The following is a 19635-nucleotide window of genomic DNA, read 5'->3' on the forward strand; positions in this document are numbered from 1 at the left end:
GCAGAGGGATGAAACAGCCACATGCAGCTCCAGAGCCCCAGGTTGCTGACCCCTGATTTAGATGCACCCTGCAAATCAATTGATTTTACATAAAGGGTACCGGCAACTGGAATAATTAATTCCATTTTGTTTTCTATTTCAAATTTCGTTACGGAGAAGCGTGCAAGAAGATGGTTAAAAAAAAAACAGCTTTTACCAGGACAGGCTTTCTTGAAAACTCTGAAAACCGAAGTGAGAAACCAACTCCAAAGTGAGAAAAGAGAAAAGCAGCACCTGTTGAACGAAGACATTGTTGAGGTGGCTGGCTAGTCTTCGGGCAAACACCTCACGCAGGTCACTAAATCGTTGCTGCTGTTGATTAACCGCATGAAGCAATTCATGTCCTAAAATCAGAAGATGGAAAGAGGTTTTGAATCGTTACAGGTGTGTCATTCTGCGAGGGAGACGGTCAATTTCAAAAGGTGATAAATAAATAAAATAGTTCAGGACAAGTAGAATCTATTGGTCTCCTCTATTGGCAAGTCTACAGGGAACCTGCAGAACTGTAATTATTCCTCCTTCTGAATAATATTAGGTAGGTAGGTAGGTAGGTAGTTTATTTATATGCCGCCCTTTTCCCTGGGGGGACTCAGGGCGGCTCACAGTTCAGAAGGAAGGGAGGACAAACAGATTAAACACATAAGACAGTACATCGTTAAAAGCACAACATTCATACAATTCGGGTGGGGTTGAGGTCTTTAGCCCCAGGCCTGTCGGGACAGCCAGGTTTTAAGGGCTATGCGGAAGGTCTGGAGGGTGGTGAGGGTACGAATCTCCACGGGGAGTTCGTTCCATAGGGTCGGAGCTGCCACCGAGAAGGCTCTCCTCTGCGTGGTTGCCAGTCGACATTGACCGGCTGATGGAACTCGGAGGAGGCCTAATCTATGGGATCTAATTGGTCGAGTGGAGGTAATTGGCAGTAGGCGGTCTCTCAAGTACCCAGATCCACTACCATGAAGGGCTTTGTAGGTGACAAGTAGCACCTTGAAGCGCACCCGGAGATCGACAGGTAGCCAGTGCAGCTCGCGGAGGATAGGTGTTATGTGGGTGAAACGAGGTGCACCCACGATCGCTCGCGCGGCCGCATTCTGGACTAGCTGAAGTCGCCGAATACTCTTCAAGGGACCAATATTATTGGTTTTACAATCCAATTTCCTTGATTTATATATGGCCACTCATATAATATACAATCCTAGGTGGCTAGCAATATATGAAAAATCACGAAAACCTCCAAAGGTCACTGAGAACGAACTGTTCTGACCTAGGCTACCCAAAAGCATGAAGCAAACTCCTTGTCCTGACACAATCCCCTTTTATTAATTGACTGTGAATTCTGCCCGTTCACATCCAGCAAAGTCTTTCAAAGGAGGATTTACAGTCACAGACCTCATCTGGCTTGGAGAGCTGACAGGCCGATATCTGCAAAACTTGGCAGGGAATCTCAAAGAGTCACGAATCAATTAAGGGAACTAATTGTCTCCTGCAAACTCCACTCCCCTTTCGCTCCTCTTTTATTCCCTCTGGGAGGGGCCATTCACCATCCACCTGTGGCCTTACTCCCAAGTCGGCCCCTGCTCTTTAGCTGTTCCCTTCGTCTGGCCACTCTGCGCATGTGCACACTGGGAACAGGCTCCAGCTGTTCGTCTGCCTCACTGATGTCTGACTCTGAAGGCAGCTGATAACTGGCCCCATCTCTGCCTCTGACACAGCCCTCATCAGAGCCTTCCCCAGACTCCAGGACTGGCCCATCTTCCTCCCCAACCTCCTCACTGTCCGAATCTGCTGCCAGCTCTGCTGGCCGCTGGCAGCCCACAACACAAACACAATAAGCATTTGACTATGGTAACATCTCACATGGCCCTTTAATCTCCCATCCCCATGTTCCAGAGGACATCCAAGTCTTCAGTACTTGGTGAAAGACCAGCAGAGTCAGGTCCAAATCTAGTGTTGGAGCAATGGTGTTCTACAGGACCAGCGCTAAGTCAGGAAAAGGCCCACTGGTCTTCAAGGGCCAAACCATATACTGTATTTTTCGGAGTATAAAACGCACTGGAGTATAAGATGCACCAAGGTTTTTAAGAGGCGATTTTTAAAAAAAAAAGTTTTTGCACTCTGCAAACCTCCCCAAAACAGCCCATTTTTTGTGAAAACGGGCACTTTTCTTTTCCCCCAAAAGGACATGAATAGTCTTTAGGTGTCTTGCAGAGTGCTTCTGGGGGGTGCCCCTCTCCAAAACGAGCAAAAAACGGCCCTTTTTTTGTCCAAAAAATTGTATGCATAGCCTTTAGGAGGCTTATAGAGTACTCCTGTGGGCTGGGCGGGGGGCAAAATTGAGCAAAATACGGCCCATTTTTCACTAATTTCTGCCTTCCCCAGCCCCCAAGAACTCTTTGGAAGCCTTCTACAGGCTCTGAAGAAGGGGTTTCAGGAGGCAAAAAATGCTGTATTCAGTGTATAAGATGCGCCCAGTTTTTCAGCCTCTTTTTTTTGGGGGGGGGGGAGGTGCATTTTATCCTCCGAAAAATACGGTATATATCAGCCTTTCTAGTAGACCAGACAGGACCAGGAAACCAACTCCACAGAAAGGCTGACAGTGAGAACAACTAATCAGTGGAATGGCTTTCCTCCAGAAGTCAAGAGTGCTCCATCCCTGGAGGTTTTTAAGAACAGACTCAGCAGCCATGGGTCCAGAATTGTATAGGGTCTCCTGCTTGAGCAGGGGTTTGGAGAAGAAGAACTCCAAGAACCCTATTATTCTATGTTCTACGAATACTTGCCAATACTTGCAAGATTGGCAATAGTAGCAGAATCTTGCAAATCTGATTGTGCTGCCCCTCCTCATGAATTAAGCAAATACCTCCCCGGGTCACTTACAAATGTTATCTTGTTCTGGATTTTAAAAATGCTTCAACTCCTTCCGCCTAGGTCAGAGTCGGGGAACTATGGCCCCTTGATGAGCTGTGGACTTCAACTCCCAGAATTCCTGAGCGATGCTGGCTCAGGAATTCTGGGAGTTGAAGTCCACAGGTCATCAAAGGGGCTAGAGTTCCCCACCCCTAGCCTGGGCAATGGATCCTACATATTGTGGTCGAGATTATCTTCCTTTCTCTCTAAAATATGTAGAGCTCCTGCTATCATACACTAATCCAGAGGCCACATATAACATAGTTAGCTACTTGAGAGACCACCTGCTGCCAATTACCTCCCACAGACCCATTAGATCTCACAGGGTTGGCCTCCTCCAGGTGCCATCTACCAGCCAATGCCACCTGGCTATTACCCGGGGGAGGGCCTTCTCTGTGGCAGCTCCGGCCCTCTGGAATGAACTCCCCGCAGGGATTCGGACCCTCACCTCTCTCCAGGCCTTCCGAAAAGCCGTCAAAACCTGGTTTTGCCGGCAGGCCTGGGGGTGATGAGTTCCCTCCCCTCTCGACATGTATGGTTGTGCGACTGTTGTTTACTTTTATTATTTGTATTTTGTCTTTTTATTTTCCCCCTTGAATTGTTCGCCGCCCTGAGTCCTCCCAGAGAAGGGCGGCATACAAATAATAAAATACAATACAATACAATAGTTAGGTTATGCCTAATTCCACATAAAATAAGACACAAAAGCAACTGAACCTGCCTGATTATAATAGGCCAAATATGGCTTATTCCTAAAATAATAAATTGAGGACAAACTTACCTTTTTCTAGCCCAAATCACTCATATTTAAATGAAACCTTTTAACATTTATTGCAGTTAAGACAAAAATTAAACTGACTGTCACTTATAATTCCAACCTTAAGCCTTTTTTTTTTCTCTACTTTATTTGGTATAACTATAACAAAGATTGATCTGATTTTAATTTGGTTTTTTTTTAAGAACTTAAAAGAAAGCAGGACATTTCAATCAGAGGAATCCAGTCACAATATAGACAGCTGTTGTTGTTGTCTTTTTTTAATGCCTACCTGGCTGAAGAGCTACATTCATGCATTGCAAAAGTGCATCTGCTGCATTTGTGCAGGCCTCAATGCCGCGGGAAGAGGAGAGGTCTCCTTCCTGGAGGGCCTTGATGTGACCTTTGGCCAAGTCCATGTGGTTCTGCAACAAGAGGGGAGCCCAACTCTCAAGCCCAAACTTTATAACTTTTCTCAGTTATAAAAACAAGACCAATTAATCTTTTTTTCCACATGTTTTAATAAGACCATTTCAATCGTGGTTCCTCAAACCAGTGGTGGGTTGCAGGTGGTACGCCCCAGTACGAGCGTAGCGGTGCCTGCCGGAAGCAGCAGCCACCATACCGGAACGGTGCTTTGGAGGGCCCGCCCGCCCTCGTTACTTACCTGCATTTGAAGGAAACAGGCCATCTGCGCATGCAGGCGCAGCGTACGGCACCTTCACAATGCTCCGCAGAGCAGCTGGAGCATTGTAGGCGGTAGTTGCGCATGCGTGCGTAGCACGCGTCCCCGTGGTGCACGCTCGGCTCGTGTTGCAGCGTACCGGCTGCAACAGGAGCCGAAACCCATCGCCGCCTCAAACTATCACCTTTCAGATATTCTCCTGAATTACAACTGGTCTCCCAAGTTTTACCAAAAGAGTCTCAAGGATTTGCGAAGACATATTAAGAGAGCCAGTTTGGTTTCGCAGTTAAGGCACCAGGATAGAAAATGGGAGAATGTGAGCTCAAGTTCCACCTTAGCTTGAAAGGCAGCAGGTTGACCTTGGGCCAGTCAGTCCCTCAATTCACCTCACATGGTTGTTGTTGAGGAGAAAATAGGAGGAAGGTACCAGTGGTGGGATTCAGCCAGTTCGCACCTATCCGGGAGAACTGGTTGGTAACTTTCTAAGCAGTTCTGAGAAGTGGTTGTTGGAAGAAATCTTTTGTTTTTTCCCCACTTTACAGGGCTAATCCTGTAAGGAAGGCAGGAAGGAAACATTCTGGTGTTGTTTCTAGCCTAACCCTTATCGTCCTGCTTACAGAAACTGCCTCTCCAGTTAACCCTTATTACCATTGTAACAACTAAGGCGAAGTGCCCATCGACCTGAGTGACATCAACTTGGCCACGCTCACATGATCACATGACCACCGAGCCCCGCCTACCCAGCTGGTAATTAGGGCAGAGAACTGGTTGGTAGATTATTTGAATCCCACCACTGGAAGGTATGTTGGATAAGTTTGCTGCCTTGAGTTCTTTATAAAAATAATAAAGGCAGGAGACAACAAACAAACAAATGGATTTGCCTGTCAAGGTAACTCTACTACATCATCACATCAGCTAATTTTTAATGCATGCATAGTTTATCTCGCTCTACCTAATACTGCAGTTTATCTGTTTTTCACCTTTTTAAAATATATGTATATATTCCGCATTTTTTTCTTTTTATAACTGTGAATTGCCTTGCTTCAGGGTGGCGTCCGGGCGACTGAATGGAACTGAACATTTACTGGCCGGCTGCTCTTTCTGACACCTACGCAGAGTTCACAATGTTTTTCTCTTTGCTCTCAAATAAGCATCTGTTGCTGCCTAGGATTGAACTCACAACCTTCCAAGTAGAAGGCGAGCATCTTCACCTCTAAGCCACTGCGCTGCTCAGATTTGTATACATATTAGCTCTTATATCTTAATTATAGGTGTACTGGGGTGCTCAAACCCCTTGATAAACTGATCTAGTTCTTTCTGAAATTGTCTTTTTCTCTTGTGGAAGTAAAAGAGCATTTTAGAACACTCCTGTTCTTACTTAGGCTTCCCCAGCAGCATGAAGCCGAGTCTTCATCCCAATAAATCCCTTTTATTTAATTTACAGTGAATTCTTCCCCAGCAAAGTCTTTCCTCTCCCACAGTCTTTCCAGATATTTCACAATTAGCAACCTTTATCAGGCTTGGAGAGTAGCCAGGCCGATATCTTTCAGATGCCACAATACAGAATGCAGGAATGAACTAATTCTCTCCTGCAAACTCCACTCCCCTTTCGCTCCTCTTTTATTCCCTATGGGAGGGGCCATTCACCATCCACCTCACTCCCAAGTCGACCCTTGTTCCTTAGCTGTTCCCTTCATCTGGCAACTCTGCGCATGCACACACTGAGAACAGGCTCCAGCTATTCGTCTGTCTCACGGATGCCTGACTCCGAAGGCAGCTGATAACTGTCAGACAGCCCTGGCCCCATCTCTGTCTCTGACGCAGAGCACTCATCAGAGCCTTCCCCAGACTCCAGGACTGGCCCATGCTCCTCCCCAACCTCCTCACTGTCCGAATCTGCTGCCCATTGGTGGGCCACAAGAACTCCTATGATAATTTGACATTAGAAATGTCAATCAAAGGAGGGTACCTCCTCTCAATTTATATGTTAGGGGAAGGGAACCTGTAGAAAGAGAAGGCTGGGAGATGTCAGCGGAAGGGGAATTCTGATGGAAATTCAAGCCTCACCTCTCTAGAAGCCTCTTTCTATTAATATGCATTTTGTGCGCTGAAAATCAAAGACTGACAGTCAACAGATGAATTATAAATTAACAGTTACCAGAAACCAAAAGCAGTTAACTCTACCGTACTCTTTAACAAATCTGTTTACAACTTGTTATGTAATAAAAGTTAGAAATAATAGAAAATATTTGTAGCTCGGGTTTTATATTTTGGCAGTGATTTGGTCTCCAAGCTTGTTTCAATTTAGTTTCTGAATATTCTGTTACCAGACAAGGTAACAACAGCATGATGAAACATTCAGAAACTAAATTGAAATAGGCTTGGAGAACAAATCACTGCCAAAATAATAAAAGTTAATTTGAGCTTTGGTTTAAACATTAAAAAAATGTGCTGTTCTGTATTTTATCTCCCCCTGGGCTTATCATGACATCTGAAAAATAGAGCAAAAGCTCAAAGAGATTTTCAAATCAGAAAAGGCTTACACGGAGGGAACAAATCTAATAAACACTATTGTGATATATTTAGATTACAGGTACACCTCAACTTATTACCACAACTGAGCCCAAGAGTTTGTTAAGTGAGTTTTGCCCCATTTTACAACATTTTACAACTTTTCTGGCCACATTTGTTAAGTGAATCGTTGTAGTTGTCAAATTAGTATCACAGTTGCTAAGTGAATCTGGCTTCCCCTTTGACTTTGCTTGTCAGAAGGTCCCAAAAGGTGATCATATGCAGTGGTGGGCTTCAAAAATTTCAGCAATGGGTTCTCTGCCCAGTTGCTGGGTGGGCGTGGCCACGGTGGGCGTCACCTAGTCGGCTTCCTGCACCACGGCGGGAGGGAGGGCATTTTCGCCTTCCCCAGGCTCCGCAGGCTTTCCTCGAGCCTCTGGGAGGGTGAAAACTGCCTTCCCTGGACTCCAGAGGCCAGGTTCCCCCACCCTTGAGTGTCTGCACACGCCCTGCACTTACCTCGCATCCAAAACAGGCTACATGGAGTCTTCTGGGAAGGGAGGAGTCGGATGGGAGGAGTGGGGCGGGAAGGGTGGGGAGGGGCCAGCCAGGGATGGGATTTGGAGGTTCTCCGAACCGGCCTAAGGTTAGCTACAGGTTCTCCCGAACTCAGGCGAACCCGTAGCAGCCCTGATCACATGACTCCAGGGCACTGTAACTATTATAAATCAGTTGAATCGGTTGTCAAGCATCTGGATGTAAATCATGTGACCATGGGATGCTGCAACAACCATAAGTGGGAAGGGTTCACCCACAAAACCGCGCTCGACTAAACCACGCCCGACTAAACCGCGTCGCTAACGTCATCAACAGGGCGACAACAGCGTGGAGACAGAAGCACGCTGTAAACCCTAAACCTAAAATTAACCCCTAAACCTAAACCTAACCGCCCTAAACCTAATCCTAAACCTAACCCTTAACCTAATCCTTAACCTAACCCTAAACCTAACCCTAACCCTTAACCTAACCCTAAAGCTAACTCTAACCCTTAACCTAAACCTAAAGCTAACCCTAAAGCTAACCCTAAACCTAACCCTTACCTTAAGTTGAATCAGCTTGCTTTCAAAGCGCTATTTAAAGCACCCTTCTTTCTCCGCGCTGGCTGTTGTCGCCGTTGATGACATCAGCGACGCAGTTTAATCGGGCGCGGTTTAGTCGAGCGCGGTTTTGACGGGTCACGAGTGGGAAGAAGAGTTATAAGTCCCTTTTTTTTAGTGCCATTGTAACTTGGAAAGGTCACTAAGTGAACTGTGATAAGTCAAGGACTACCTGTAGTAGCATTATGTTTTTGATGCTGATAAACAAGCAAACCCATAATCCTTAAAACTGCATCACTCCAAAGATTTTGTATGGATGACACACGGAATTAAGAATATTTAAATGCTTACAACAAGGAACTCTATCTCTGACAGCAGCTTCAGGTTGTTTGTGTTGCTAAGATGAATTAGGTGGTTGCTTTCTGAAATCTGATCCATTTGTTCTTTTACGCTCCGGAGCATGTCTTCGTAACTGCTCAGCTTCAATTCAATTAGGTCCACCTCTTTTAGGGCCTCATCCAGCAATTTCATCAAAATGTTCACCTGTTTCTCAGAGGCCATAATTGACTGGATGTTTGCCTATAAAGCAAGCAGCAAAAATTAACCATATCGTCAAACTGGAAGTAAACACAAAAAGTGTGTTGCAACGGCAACTATTTCTTTATTTGGAAATTTTGAAATTTGCCGCCTACTCGCTCACCGTGACTCAAGGCAGCTTAAACCAGGGGTCTCCAACCTTGGCAACTTTAAGACTTGTGGACTTCAACTCCCAGAATTCCTTAGCCAGCTTAGTAAAATTCAGCCAGGAATTCTGGGAGTTGAAGTTCACAAGTCTTAAAGTTGCCAAGGTTGGGGGCCTCTGGCTTAAAACACAATGTAAAAGAATAGAATAGAATTCTTTCTTGGCCAAGCGTGATTGGACACACAAGGAATTTGTCTTTGGTGCAGATGCTCTCAGTGTATGTAAGAGAATAAAATACATTCATCAAGAATAAAAAGATACAGCACTTAGTAATAGCCAAGGTTACTAATAAGCTATCAAGTCATACTAGGAAACAAAAATAATATAAATTGAAAGATACAAACAACATGGTTATAGTCATAAGTGGGGAGAGATAGATACTATGAAGGAAGAGAAGAAGAATAGTAAAACATCCTTAGTAAATTATTGACAGTGTTGTGGGAATTAATTGTTAAGCAGAGTGAAATACTAAAGTAATAACCCCCATATACATTAGGAGACTTCAGCTTGTCCAGAATGCAGCCGCGCGAGCGATTGTGGGTGCACCTCGGTTCACCCACGTAACACCTATCCTCCGCGAGCTGCACTGGCTGCCTATTGGTCTTCGGATACGCTTCAAGGCGCTAGTCGTCACTTCTAAAGCCCTTCATGGTATTGGACCTGGGTACTTGAGAGACCGCCTGCTGCCAATTACCTCCAATAGACCGATCAGATCTCACAGATTAGGCCTCCTCCGAATTCCATCCGCCGGCCAATGCCAACTGGTGATTACCCGGAGGAGAGCCTTCTCTGTGGCTGCTCCGACCCTCTGGAACAAGCTCCCCGTGGAGATTCGAACCCTCACCACCCTCCAGGCCTTCCGCAAAGCCCTTAAAACCTGGCTGTTCCGACAAGCCTGGGACTAAAGAGTTTTTGCCCCCCTTCTCGAATGGTATGGTTGTTGTGTGTTTTTAAATTTTTGTATTGTTATGTCTCGTCTTTTTTATCCCCCTGTCTGTACCTCCTTCCCTGATTGAATTGCGAGCCGCCCTGAGTCCCCTTTGGGGAAAAGGGCAACATATAAATGTAATCAATCAATCAATCAATCATATCATTGGTACAAAAGAAGAGCCTTACCCCATCAAGAACTTGTAGCTCTCTCGACAACTTATCTGCAAAAGCTTCTGCATTAGAGATAGCATATTCACAGCCTTCCATCATTATTTCAATATCTTGCTCTTCCCTAGCGTTTAATTCTTGATATTCATCCACCGCCTCTTCGTCTGTTCCTGCCACATTCTGATTTTCACCACTGGGAACAGATTCTAAAGAGGAGGGTAAAAGAAGTGGTCATAATTTATGAAAAAAAAATGGATACAGCTGCACTGGCCATCAAAAGCATTCTGGGTAATTCTAATTCTCTTTTAAACAAAAGGAAATACTCATGTAATATAGGCTGCACTGTAAGTCCAACACATTAAACAGGTTCTTTAATCTAACATCATGTAGCATAAAGATATCCTGCTTAAATTTCACCTATGTCCTTAATCTGTTAGAGCTATTAATAAATTGAAATTTTACAATGCTCTACGATTTTTAACCAAATGGCAAAAATATATATATTCCAAGAGAAAGATAAATATTTATAATGATTGAAAAATCTGTGATATTTCCTTCAGTTGATAACAGTATCAATATTTAGAGTGGTAATGTTGGAAACCATTTACACTAAAAACAATAGAAAAGGCAATAACAAAGTGACAATAATAAAAGGACATTTCTCTGCAGCGCCTTCTTTCAGACAATTTATTTTAATCTGCACGTTATTAAAATATAGCTCATAAATTCATACTTCTCAGAATTAAGGAAGCATAATAGCTAATTTTGGAACCTATCCTGATTTTTGTTTAAATTTAATATTGAGGAAAAATTAGGCCAATAATAATCATGCCTTATTATTCCTGCTTCTTCTTGATATATCCCTGTGATGGTGAACCTTGGGCCAGAGGTGGCATGCTGAGCCCTCTCTGTGGGCACGGGTGCTGTTGCCAGTTGCCGTTCTGGTTTTCCAGCTAGTGGTCTTTGCGGGTGCTGGAGCACCAAAAAACAGCGCGAAAAAACGGCCTGAAAAAGGCCAAAAGACAGGCATACATCCGCCAGCCAGCCAGTCTTCGGGTTTCTGATGCTCTGGCGCATGTGAAGGACAGCTGGCCCGCATGCATTTCCGGCACTCCAGCGCACGGACATGCGCAAGAATGCACAGGCATTCCAGTTTGGGCACTCAGTATCAAAAAGATTCTCCATCACTGATATATCCTGGTTTAGCAACAATCTTTCAGACACAAGGTCAAATCTAGCTTCATAATTACTTATAGTTATGTGTTGTGGCCCAGCAGGAGCCGTTGGAGCTGCCACCAGACTCCGACAGCGAGGGGCCCTGTGAGTCAGCTCAGGAAGATGTGGAGGACCCTGGACAGGGTTCTAACTCTGAGCAGGGCGCAGAGAGGCTGGTTGGCCACAAGGAGGCGCTTGAGGCCTGGAGCAGCGGTGATAGCCAAAGGGAGCGTGCTCCCAAAGTCACGCCTTGGAGCAGTGGGGAGGAGACAAGGGAGTGTGATCCTGACGTCATGCATTGGAGCAGTGGGGAGGAGACAAGGGAGTTGGTCCTGGATGCCCGGCAACGGAGGGCTAATAGGCCTAAAGAACAGTTACGCAGTTACAGGAGATAATTGAACTCAGCTGGTGGTAATTAGGCTCCTCTCAAGACTATAAAAGGAATGACTTTCCACCTGCTCGTCGCAGGAATCAACGTATTTACTAGAGCTGGAGAAACTATCGTGGCTCTCTTGGCAGGCTGGATTGCTGCCAAGGTTAGTCTGTGCTGGATTGCTGCCAAGGTCTAGTCTGTGTGTTAATAAATCTTTGAAGTATCTTTGTCTCGGCGTGCTTTGGTGTATGAAGAGGGGGGTCAGAACAGTTATGAGTCATTTTTAAGGCGCATGGATTAATTACCCATTTAAAGTGTACTTTTTAATCCCAAGCTCTGAAACATAGTGTATACATCAGTCTCTTTAGGGGAAAATCTTTCAGCTTGACCCTCATTAGTTCTCCCAAAAATAAAGGGGTGGAAAAGAGTTGCACACAGATCTGCTCCTGTTTGTGTAACATCATTGTGAGGACTAGGGAGGGGCCATGCCTGAGAATGCCTCCTGGGGGAAATGCTGACTGGGGAATTCTGGGAGTTGAAGTCCACACTTCTTAAAGTTTGAAAATCCCTGTTCCAGATTTACTGCTCCTCCAAGTTTGCATTTGTTGTTCCACTTTTCATGCTGCCCCTTTTAGGAAAGACTCGGATGCGTTCAAATGTAACTTTTCTAGCTTTCATTTACTAAAGGTATTTCTCATGTATCACTGCTGCTTTACTATCTCATTGCATTGTTTGTCCCCTTGCCCTAGTGGTGGATCCCGGATCCCGGTGCAACCGAGGTATGGTGCAATGGGGCCCAGCGTCCATCACATGAATGCGTGCAGCGTGCACATGCATCCTACCCTCCAGCGACGCCTCCGCGATGCTCCAGCTGCTCGGCGGATCGTCACACAGGCGCTGTATGTGCCGTACGCGGAAACGCCGAAGAGTTCAAATACAGGTAAGGACGACAGGCGGGCGGGTGGGCCCTCTGGATCACTGTACCGGAACAGTACCTGGTGCTCCGAGCAGGCACCGGTACACCCATACTGGGGCATACTGCCTGCAACCCACCATTGCCTTGCCCCTAGCCCTTGACTTACAACCGATCGCTCAGAGACCATCCAAAGATAAGACTCTGAAACAGGAACGTATGAGCCAGATTCAAAGTTCCAACATCTGTCTAAACCCCACTTGCCACCCCGTGGTCGCCTGACCACATTTTGACAACCAGCTCGTGTTTGCACTGCCCCATGGTTACAATTTATGACAGCGTTGCTGGAAACTGATGCTTACTTCCAGTTTACAGTAAAAACCAACCCATGGTGAACAATGGGTTCGTTTAACAAGCACTACAAAAATGGCTGTCCCAAGTGATGAATGGCATTTCAGGCTTAATTACTCGCAAATCGAGGCCTTTCTATCAGTGTTGTCCTTAGAATTTTAACATATATGCAAATGAGACTTCCACGAGACTTGTTATTTAAGCAAGCAATCTCACTATTCTGCAATTATATCTTGCTCAATTTTAAAGAGGTGAGTTAGACTAAGCCTAGTTGAACCTGTATATGAGAACTTGTAGGGTGGCTTTCAGCTCATTTATTTAAGTAAATGGCTGAGAAACCCGTGACACGCTGGATATTACTAAACCACAATTTCTAATATTTCTCTTGTTTCCCAGAGTGAAAAAAACACTGCTGGGAAATATATGTCAGTGACATTTTAAGTTCGGTTCCACCACAAAACCGCGGTAGACAAAAGCGCGCTCGACGAAAGCGCGTACGTGACGTCATCACAGCGCGACGAAAACATCGTGCTGTGAGCGGTAAATTTAAAATTAAAGCGAAAACCTTACCCTAACCCCCCCAAACCTAACCCTAAAACTAACCCTTAACCTAACGCTAAATCTAACGCTAACCCTTAACCTAACGCTAAACCTAACCCTAACGCTTAACGTAACCCTAAACCTAACCCTAACCCTTAACCTAACCCTAACCCTAAACCTAACCTTTACCTTTATGTGAATCGGCTTGCTTTAATTTTATTTTAATTTCAATTTATTTTTAATTTTTTTCATCGCGCTGCTGATGACGTCAGGTACGCGCTTTTGTCGAGCGCGGTTTTGTCTACCACGGTTTTGACGGGTCACGTTTAAGTTCATTACACCACAGCTGATTGTAGAATACATGTTAGCTAATTTCTGAGCTTATCTATGGAAAGAGCTATTTATAATAACTCTTAATATAAGGGATTGTGAAAAAACACTGGAGACCACTACAAAACAAATAACTACTCCATTTGGAGTATGTATTCCATAAAGCTGGAAAGGTTGGGGAACGTTGATATACTACATGCAAATACTAGACTGGCAACAAGTCAACAAATTGAGTATGTATTTGGATGATTCCATGATTAGCTTCACCAGGAACACACTTCATTATAAAGCTTTCTTCCTAACATTAGAAGCATAATTGCATAAATACATGTGGAATATGACATGATCTCAAGATCCAATTAAAGTGTTCCTCATTTCTGTGGCCATTTCCGAAGGCAAAACAGATAAAGTAATCCAGAAGCAGACAGTAAATTAAAACAGAGTTCCATATTCAATAAAGAATGCCAAGAATACATCAGTTTCTTCAGCAAAATTAACAAAAATGTGCATAATGTTGAATTTGCAAAGGCTAGTCCAAACTGACTCTATAAAAATAGCGCAGAAGAGGACCATCTGAATCTCAAAATGCTCCTAAAATACTCTACTCTACTCATAGCTAAATGTTATGGATCACAATCTACCATGCTGGTTTTTTTATTACATCTAGGCTTGGATGTCTAGCCCCCAAAAATCACCCAGTGGCTTCCATGTCTAAGGAAAAACGAGAACCAGGGTCTCTATGTTTTTAAACTTTAATCAATAATATACCATACTAGTTCTCATCCCGCCCTACCCCTGTGTGTGTTCCATTCTAGACAATTCTAGTCAAAATAAACTCAAGTGAGTTCAATAAAATTTATTCCCAATTTTGTGTGCTCTGGTTTAATATAGTAACTTAAGTGTAGGATGTGTGGGTAGAATATATTTAAGACACGCAAACAAATCATTTACGATGCTTTTAGCACCAATAATGATTACAGTGGTCTGATGAGAGGTTGTGAGCAAAATATTGAGTTTCAAGCAACTTTGGATGAACAAAGAATCAAATACTTATTTACTTGTTAACCAAACTTTCCACCAAAAACTTAGTCTTAACTTACTCAAAAAGTCAATTCAATGTTGAACTGAATTGTACTGAAAAGGCAGATTCTGAAAACTCTCATCAAAAAGCATTTAAGTTATTGAGCTTTGCACTCTTGTCTTCATATTCAAATTCCGTTCAACCTGCTCGTTGTTTAAAAACATCTGAGTAGTATTTTTAATCTGTATTTGCAAAGCGTTTCTGTCCAAAACCTGAATGAAATATCTGCTTTAATGAAGCGTTACGCACAATTTCGGAGCCAAAGCAACTGAATTAAGTTAACACAGAAAAAGAAATACAGAAGGAAAAAGGTGTTACGCACCTTCAGCGACTTTAGGTAGCTCTGGAGAAGTGAAAGTGTGAGAAAAGCAGAGGAGAAGAAGCAAAGAATATTAGCTAAGCAGTCAATGGACACAATTTTTTTCTTTCATAAAAATGGCAACAATTTGTCTCTTGTTACAAACTTTTTGAAAACTTAGGAAAACTTTAAAACAAACTACAAAGCACATTTCCTTTGCAGCTATGTTGTGACTCCTGGGTGATCATATGAATTATTATGAGGTTTAAGATTACACCAGCTTAGAAGTTTAGTAATTAAAACTACCCTCACGACAACAAAATTGTGTTCAGCTATTGTGAGAGAAAACAGGTTAAGCCTGACAACCTGGGTGTGTTACAAAGCAGATCTGATAAGTTGTTATAAGTGCGGTATTTAATTTGCCAAAAATCTCCCAAACCTACTAGCCAAGCACGTCTACCCCATGGCGTTTGGTTTAGATCTTACATAAGTGGCATCATAACCAAATTCCCAAGACATAAATGATACAACTCATACTGTATATAGGTAGGATTTCCCTACAATAGTACCCTCACCACCCTCCAGGCCTTCCGCATAGCCCTTAAAACCTGGCTGTTCCGACAGGCCTGGGGCTAAAGACTTGCAGCCCCACTTCGAATGGTATGATTGTTGTGTTTTTTAACTGTGTATGGTCTTTATATTTTGTAACTTTGTTTGTTTCCCCCTCCCTTGAATTGTGAGCCGCCCTGAGTCCCTTTCAGGGAAAAGGGCGGCATACAAATAAAGTAAATTCAAATAGGGTACACAAGAAAAAAAAGGTTTCATATATAATTTTATGGCCTAAAGTTATACGCATAGATTCACATAAAAGTCATAATTAAGGGGAAGATGTGTTATGTAAAAGTCGTAAAGGTTCATTCCCTGATATAAGTGAACTGGGATAGCAAAGATTTGGTTAAGATTGAAGTTGGGTCAGGCTGAGACTAGATAGTTTGGGGGAATTAACTTTCATAGATTCTAATTCAGAGATCCATTCATTATACCAAATGAATAAAGTTTGAATATTGTGAAAGTGACAAAGAATGTAAACCTCCATTGAAATTATTTCATGTTCTGAATACAGGATCAGAGTCAAGTTGAACGACACTTGAAAGCCAAGAAAGCTACTTATATTAGAGATAAGAAAAAATAAGAGCGACAATATGAATTTTCTAATTGCAATGCTAAATTTAGAAACAGCATAGCAAGGATTCAGCTGAAATCTTTACCTTCCAGAAGCTGAGAACTAACATTGATGAAGTCAATCTTCTTCCTAATATACCGCTGGTTGAGTTTCCAAATACACGAAATGAAAATATTCTTTTCTGCTATGCTGCTGGCAACCCATTTGTATACTTTGTCAAAGTGCAGATCAAACTCAGAACTTTCCTAAAAAACAGACATGACACAAATGACAACTATCATACACTCTTCTTTTTTTTTTTTTTTTTGGTAAATATGTTTTATTTTCATTTCATTTCATAGAATCACATATATACTGTGCATAACTGGGGCATATAACATTGAACAATAAACACAGCCCGCCCTCTTGTCAACAATACCCCCCAAAATACAAACCCAATACACCACTTCGACCCACCATACACCCTTTCTTTCGCCCCCCTCCAACTTTCGTTCTTCCCTCCAACGTTCCCCTCTATCCTACTTCCCTTCCCCCTCTATCACTCCTCTCTCCCAATACACTCCCTCCCTTCCTTCTCACCCTCCCTCCAATCCTTTCTCTCACCCTCTCTACCCCTCTTTCTTCTATCCCTCTACTCCTCCCTTCGGTGTATCTCTGCTATCTATCAATATATTCAGCTTGTCTTATTTTAACACTAGAGTTAAAGAGCAACAGTATACAAGTGCAATCATGTTATTTTAAAATCTAACATGTACTGTATTTCCCCCCCTCCCCCCTAAGACCCCACCTCCCTTCCCTCCCTCCGACTTCCCAGAGCCCGTACACGGTATAGCTTTTTAACAAACACAGTCTAAAATTTGTTAAAACAAAGGAAATTAAAGAAAAAAAATATATCATACACTCTTCTTAAGCAACACATTTGCAGACCAATTTAAAGATGACATAGGCCAGACTATAGAGCAAAAGTGCACCTGGAGTAGTGATGTGGCTAACCTTTCTGTCCTCATGTGCCAAAAGCTTGCGTGCACACACTTCAGCGTGCATGTGTGCACACCCATAATACAATGAGCACATGATCCCCCGCCCTCCGCGCATGTGATCCCCACACAGACAATGCGTGTACGATCCCCCTGCGCCCCATTCATGCCTACGCTGTTACAGGTGTTATGTCTGCCTTGTATGCAGCTTTATTCCTCTCTAGCATTCATCTCCATTGTTCAGTGATGCATTTCCTGCCTCTCTAGGATTTACCTCTATCTGTTCCTGTGAGGCATTTCCTGTTCCTGTTGGATGTATATAGTTATATTCCCGATGCCTTGTATTGTGTTTTAACTGCATTTTGATTAAACAACCCGTGCTGCAGACACCAGATAATCAGCTGGCTGGTGGGAGGCACGCAAGCATGCTCAGTGGAGCACGGCTGGGGCGATGGCTTGCATGCCGGCAGAGAGGCCTCCGTGTGCCACCTGTGGCACGCGTGCCATAAGTTCATCATCACTGACCTAGCGCATAGATTTCTCTAGAAATTAAGGATGCAGCCTGGTCCATATAAGTAAATATTACCAAGTTCACTTGGACACATTCCCAGGTAAGTATGCAAAACAACAGTAACCCTGATTTCCAATGATCATCAAATAGCAACATACCGCTTCATAGTGCTTTACAGCCCTCTCTAAGCATATTGCCCCCAGGAATCTGGGTCATTTTATCAACCTTTTCACAGATTAACAGAGTTGGAAGGGACCTTGTAGGTTATCTAGTCCAACCCAACCTTGGAAAGATGGAAGGCTGAGTCAACCTTGAGCTGGTCAGGATCGAACTCCTGGCTGTGGGCAGAGCTTGCCTCCAATATACATTCTAACCACTGTGCCACCAGGGCTCTATGATGAAATGATGAAAGCATAACAATATATTCAGGTGAAAAGTCTACTTATGCTTTGTACAGTGAAGATGGATGGTTGTATTTTAGACATACTTTGATGGCATCCTTGGCGTCAACAACAGTAAGATCCCGAAGCTCCCACGCAATCTGTCTCTTGTAGAAATCACCTTTATCGGATTTTTTCACCTTGATCACCTTCACCTGCACTGGGCGTTCAGTTGTCACTGTTTAAGGATAATAAATAAATGATTACGCTCTTAAGAAAATGCACATTTCCCCACAAATACATTGGGGGGGAGGGAAATCAGCATTTAAACACGTACTTTCCCCAAGTTGCTTGAAAGGAAAAGTAAAGCTTCCAGAATGTGTACAAAGTCATTCATAATGGAAAAGGCAGAAAAAAATTCCTCTGAGGATTAAATCAAGCAAGAGGCTCTCCGAAATATCCTCAGGTTAACAAATATTTCATAATCATCCATTCAAAAGTAAGAATGAGAACAAACTAGATGACCAATGTGAGCCACCAGAGTGTTTTAACCACAAAACGTGCAGAAATAATGTAAAACTTCTAACTACAAAATAGTTGAGAGTTTTCTCTGGAATGGGAGCAAACTAAGAGTCGATACGTTGGTGGCAGATAATCAGTAAATTGCCTCCATGCAAGTAAAACTGGGAATGAGGATTCACAACATATAATTGGCCTCTAAACATTATTTTCCTTGCATGTTTGTGAATTCAGCTATGAATTGATCGATTCAGTTTTTTATATACGAGATGCTTTCTATCATTAATAGAGACAAATATCCCAGCTTTTGGAAATTTCCCCTTAGATATCTTTCAGTCATTGATCTTAAGATTTAAAGCTTTATAGCAAAACCTTTTTGGGTAACATGCAGCAATGTACAATGGCTTCTTCTAAAAGAAAATTCAAGCTGTTTTGTTTTATTTAGTGTCACCAATGAACATGGTATGTAATCATCTTTACATCACACATGGGGTGTAGCTGATAACAAACAAAACATTATTCCTAAATTAAGTTATCCTAGCATACATCACAATCCAATGAACTAAAGACAAATTGTATCTATTATTTAAAATCTACATACCTGTAGCACATAAGAAACAGTTTCTCTTTTTTTTCCCCGCTTTGCAAACGTTAACAATGCTCAGTAAACGCTCATCATTTGGAGTGAAAATATCCCTCTGTAAGGCGTGCTTGATGGCCGTCATTTTCTCCAAACTGTAAGAAAGAGGATAAAGTTATTACATGCCTCATCAGAATCATTCCTAGTTCCTCTAGCTTTATACCAAGTGTAGCCCGTAAACCATTATATAATAAATGTGGTGGGCCTACAAAAATAACTCACAAATTTGCATTGTGCTATTCAGCTATATAAAAGATCTCTCCTACTAAATGGATCACACATTTTTTTTCATATTTATTCTTTGAGATAAAATGCATTTTAAACAAACGCATAAAAAAATGTTGTCTATTTTCACACCAGCTCATAATGGTATTTTGGTAGTATTTAGGCAATGATGCATTTATCAATGAATCAAAATATGTTTAATATAATTGCAGAAGTAAATGTGACATTAATTTATCCAAATGTACATGAAATGCTCTATGTTATCTACG

The 19635-nt window shown here is 42.8% G+C and overlaps 1 protein-coding gene across 7 annotated transcripts in view; it reads right to left on the reverse strand.

The window, feature by feature from the left end:
• Positions 1 to 19255, reverse strand: part of EXOC1 (exocyst complex component 1) — a 48978-nt gene extending 29723 nt beyond the window's left edge. For 4 of the 7 annotated variants that reach the window (XM_087724719.1, XM_087724717.1, XM_087724716.1 and 1 more), the window contains exons 1-8: positions 19103 to 19255; positions 18090 to 18220; positions 16200 to 16359; positions 14956 to 14976; positions 9849 to 10036; positions 8342 to 8569; positions 3990 to 4122; positions 274 to 383 (exon numbers count right to left, since the gene is read on the reverse strand). In XM_087724719.1, the coding sequence (XP_087580845.1) occupies positions 274 to 383; positions 3990 to 4122; positions 8342 to 8569; positions 9849 to 10036; positions 14956 to 14976; positions 16200 to 16359; positions 18090 to 18220; positions 19103 to 19226 (1095 nt within the window). In that variant the 5' untranslated portion in view covers positions 19227 to 19255. The remainder of the gene's footprint in view (positions 1 to 273; positions 384 to 3989; positions 4123 to 8341; positions 8570 to 9848; positions 10037 to 14955; positions 14977 to 16199; positions 16360 to 18089; positions 18221 to 19102) is intronic. The other 3 variants (XM_087724720.1, XM_087724718.1, XM_087724715.1) reach the window with 1 other exon arrangement.
• Positions 19256 to 19635: the final 380 nt, after the last annotated feature.

The sequence above is a fragment of the Thamnophis sirtalis genome, unplaced genomic scaffold, assembly GCF_051295495.1.
Source record: "Thamnophis sirtalis isolate CommonGarterSnake01/CBP01778 unplaced genomic scaffold, rThaSir2_p1.2 scaffold_10, whole genome shotgun sequence".
NCBI lineage: Eukaryota > Metazoa > Chordata > Lepidosauria > Squamata > Natricidae > Thamnophis > Thamnophis sirtalis.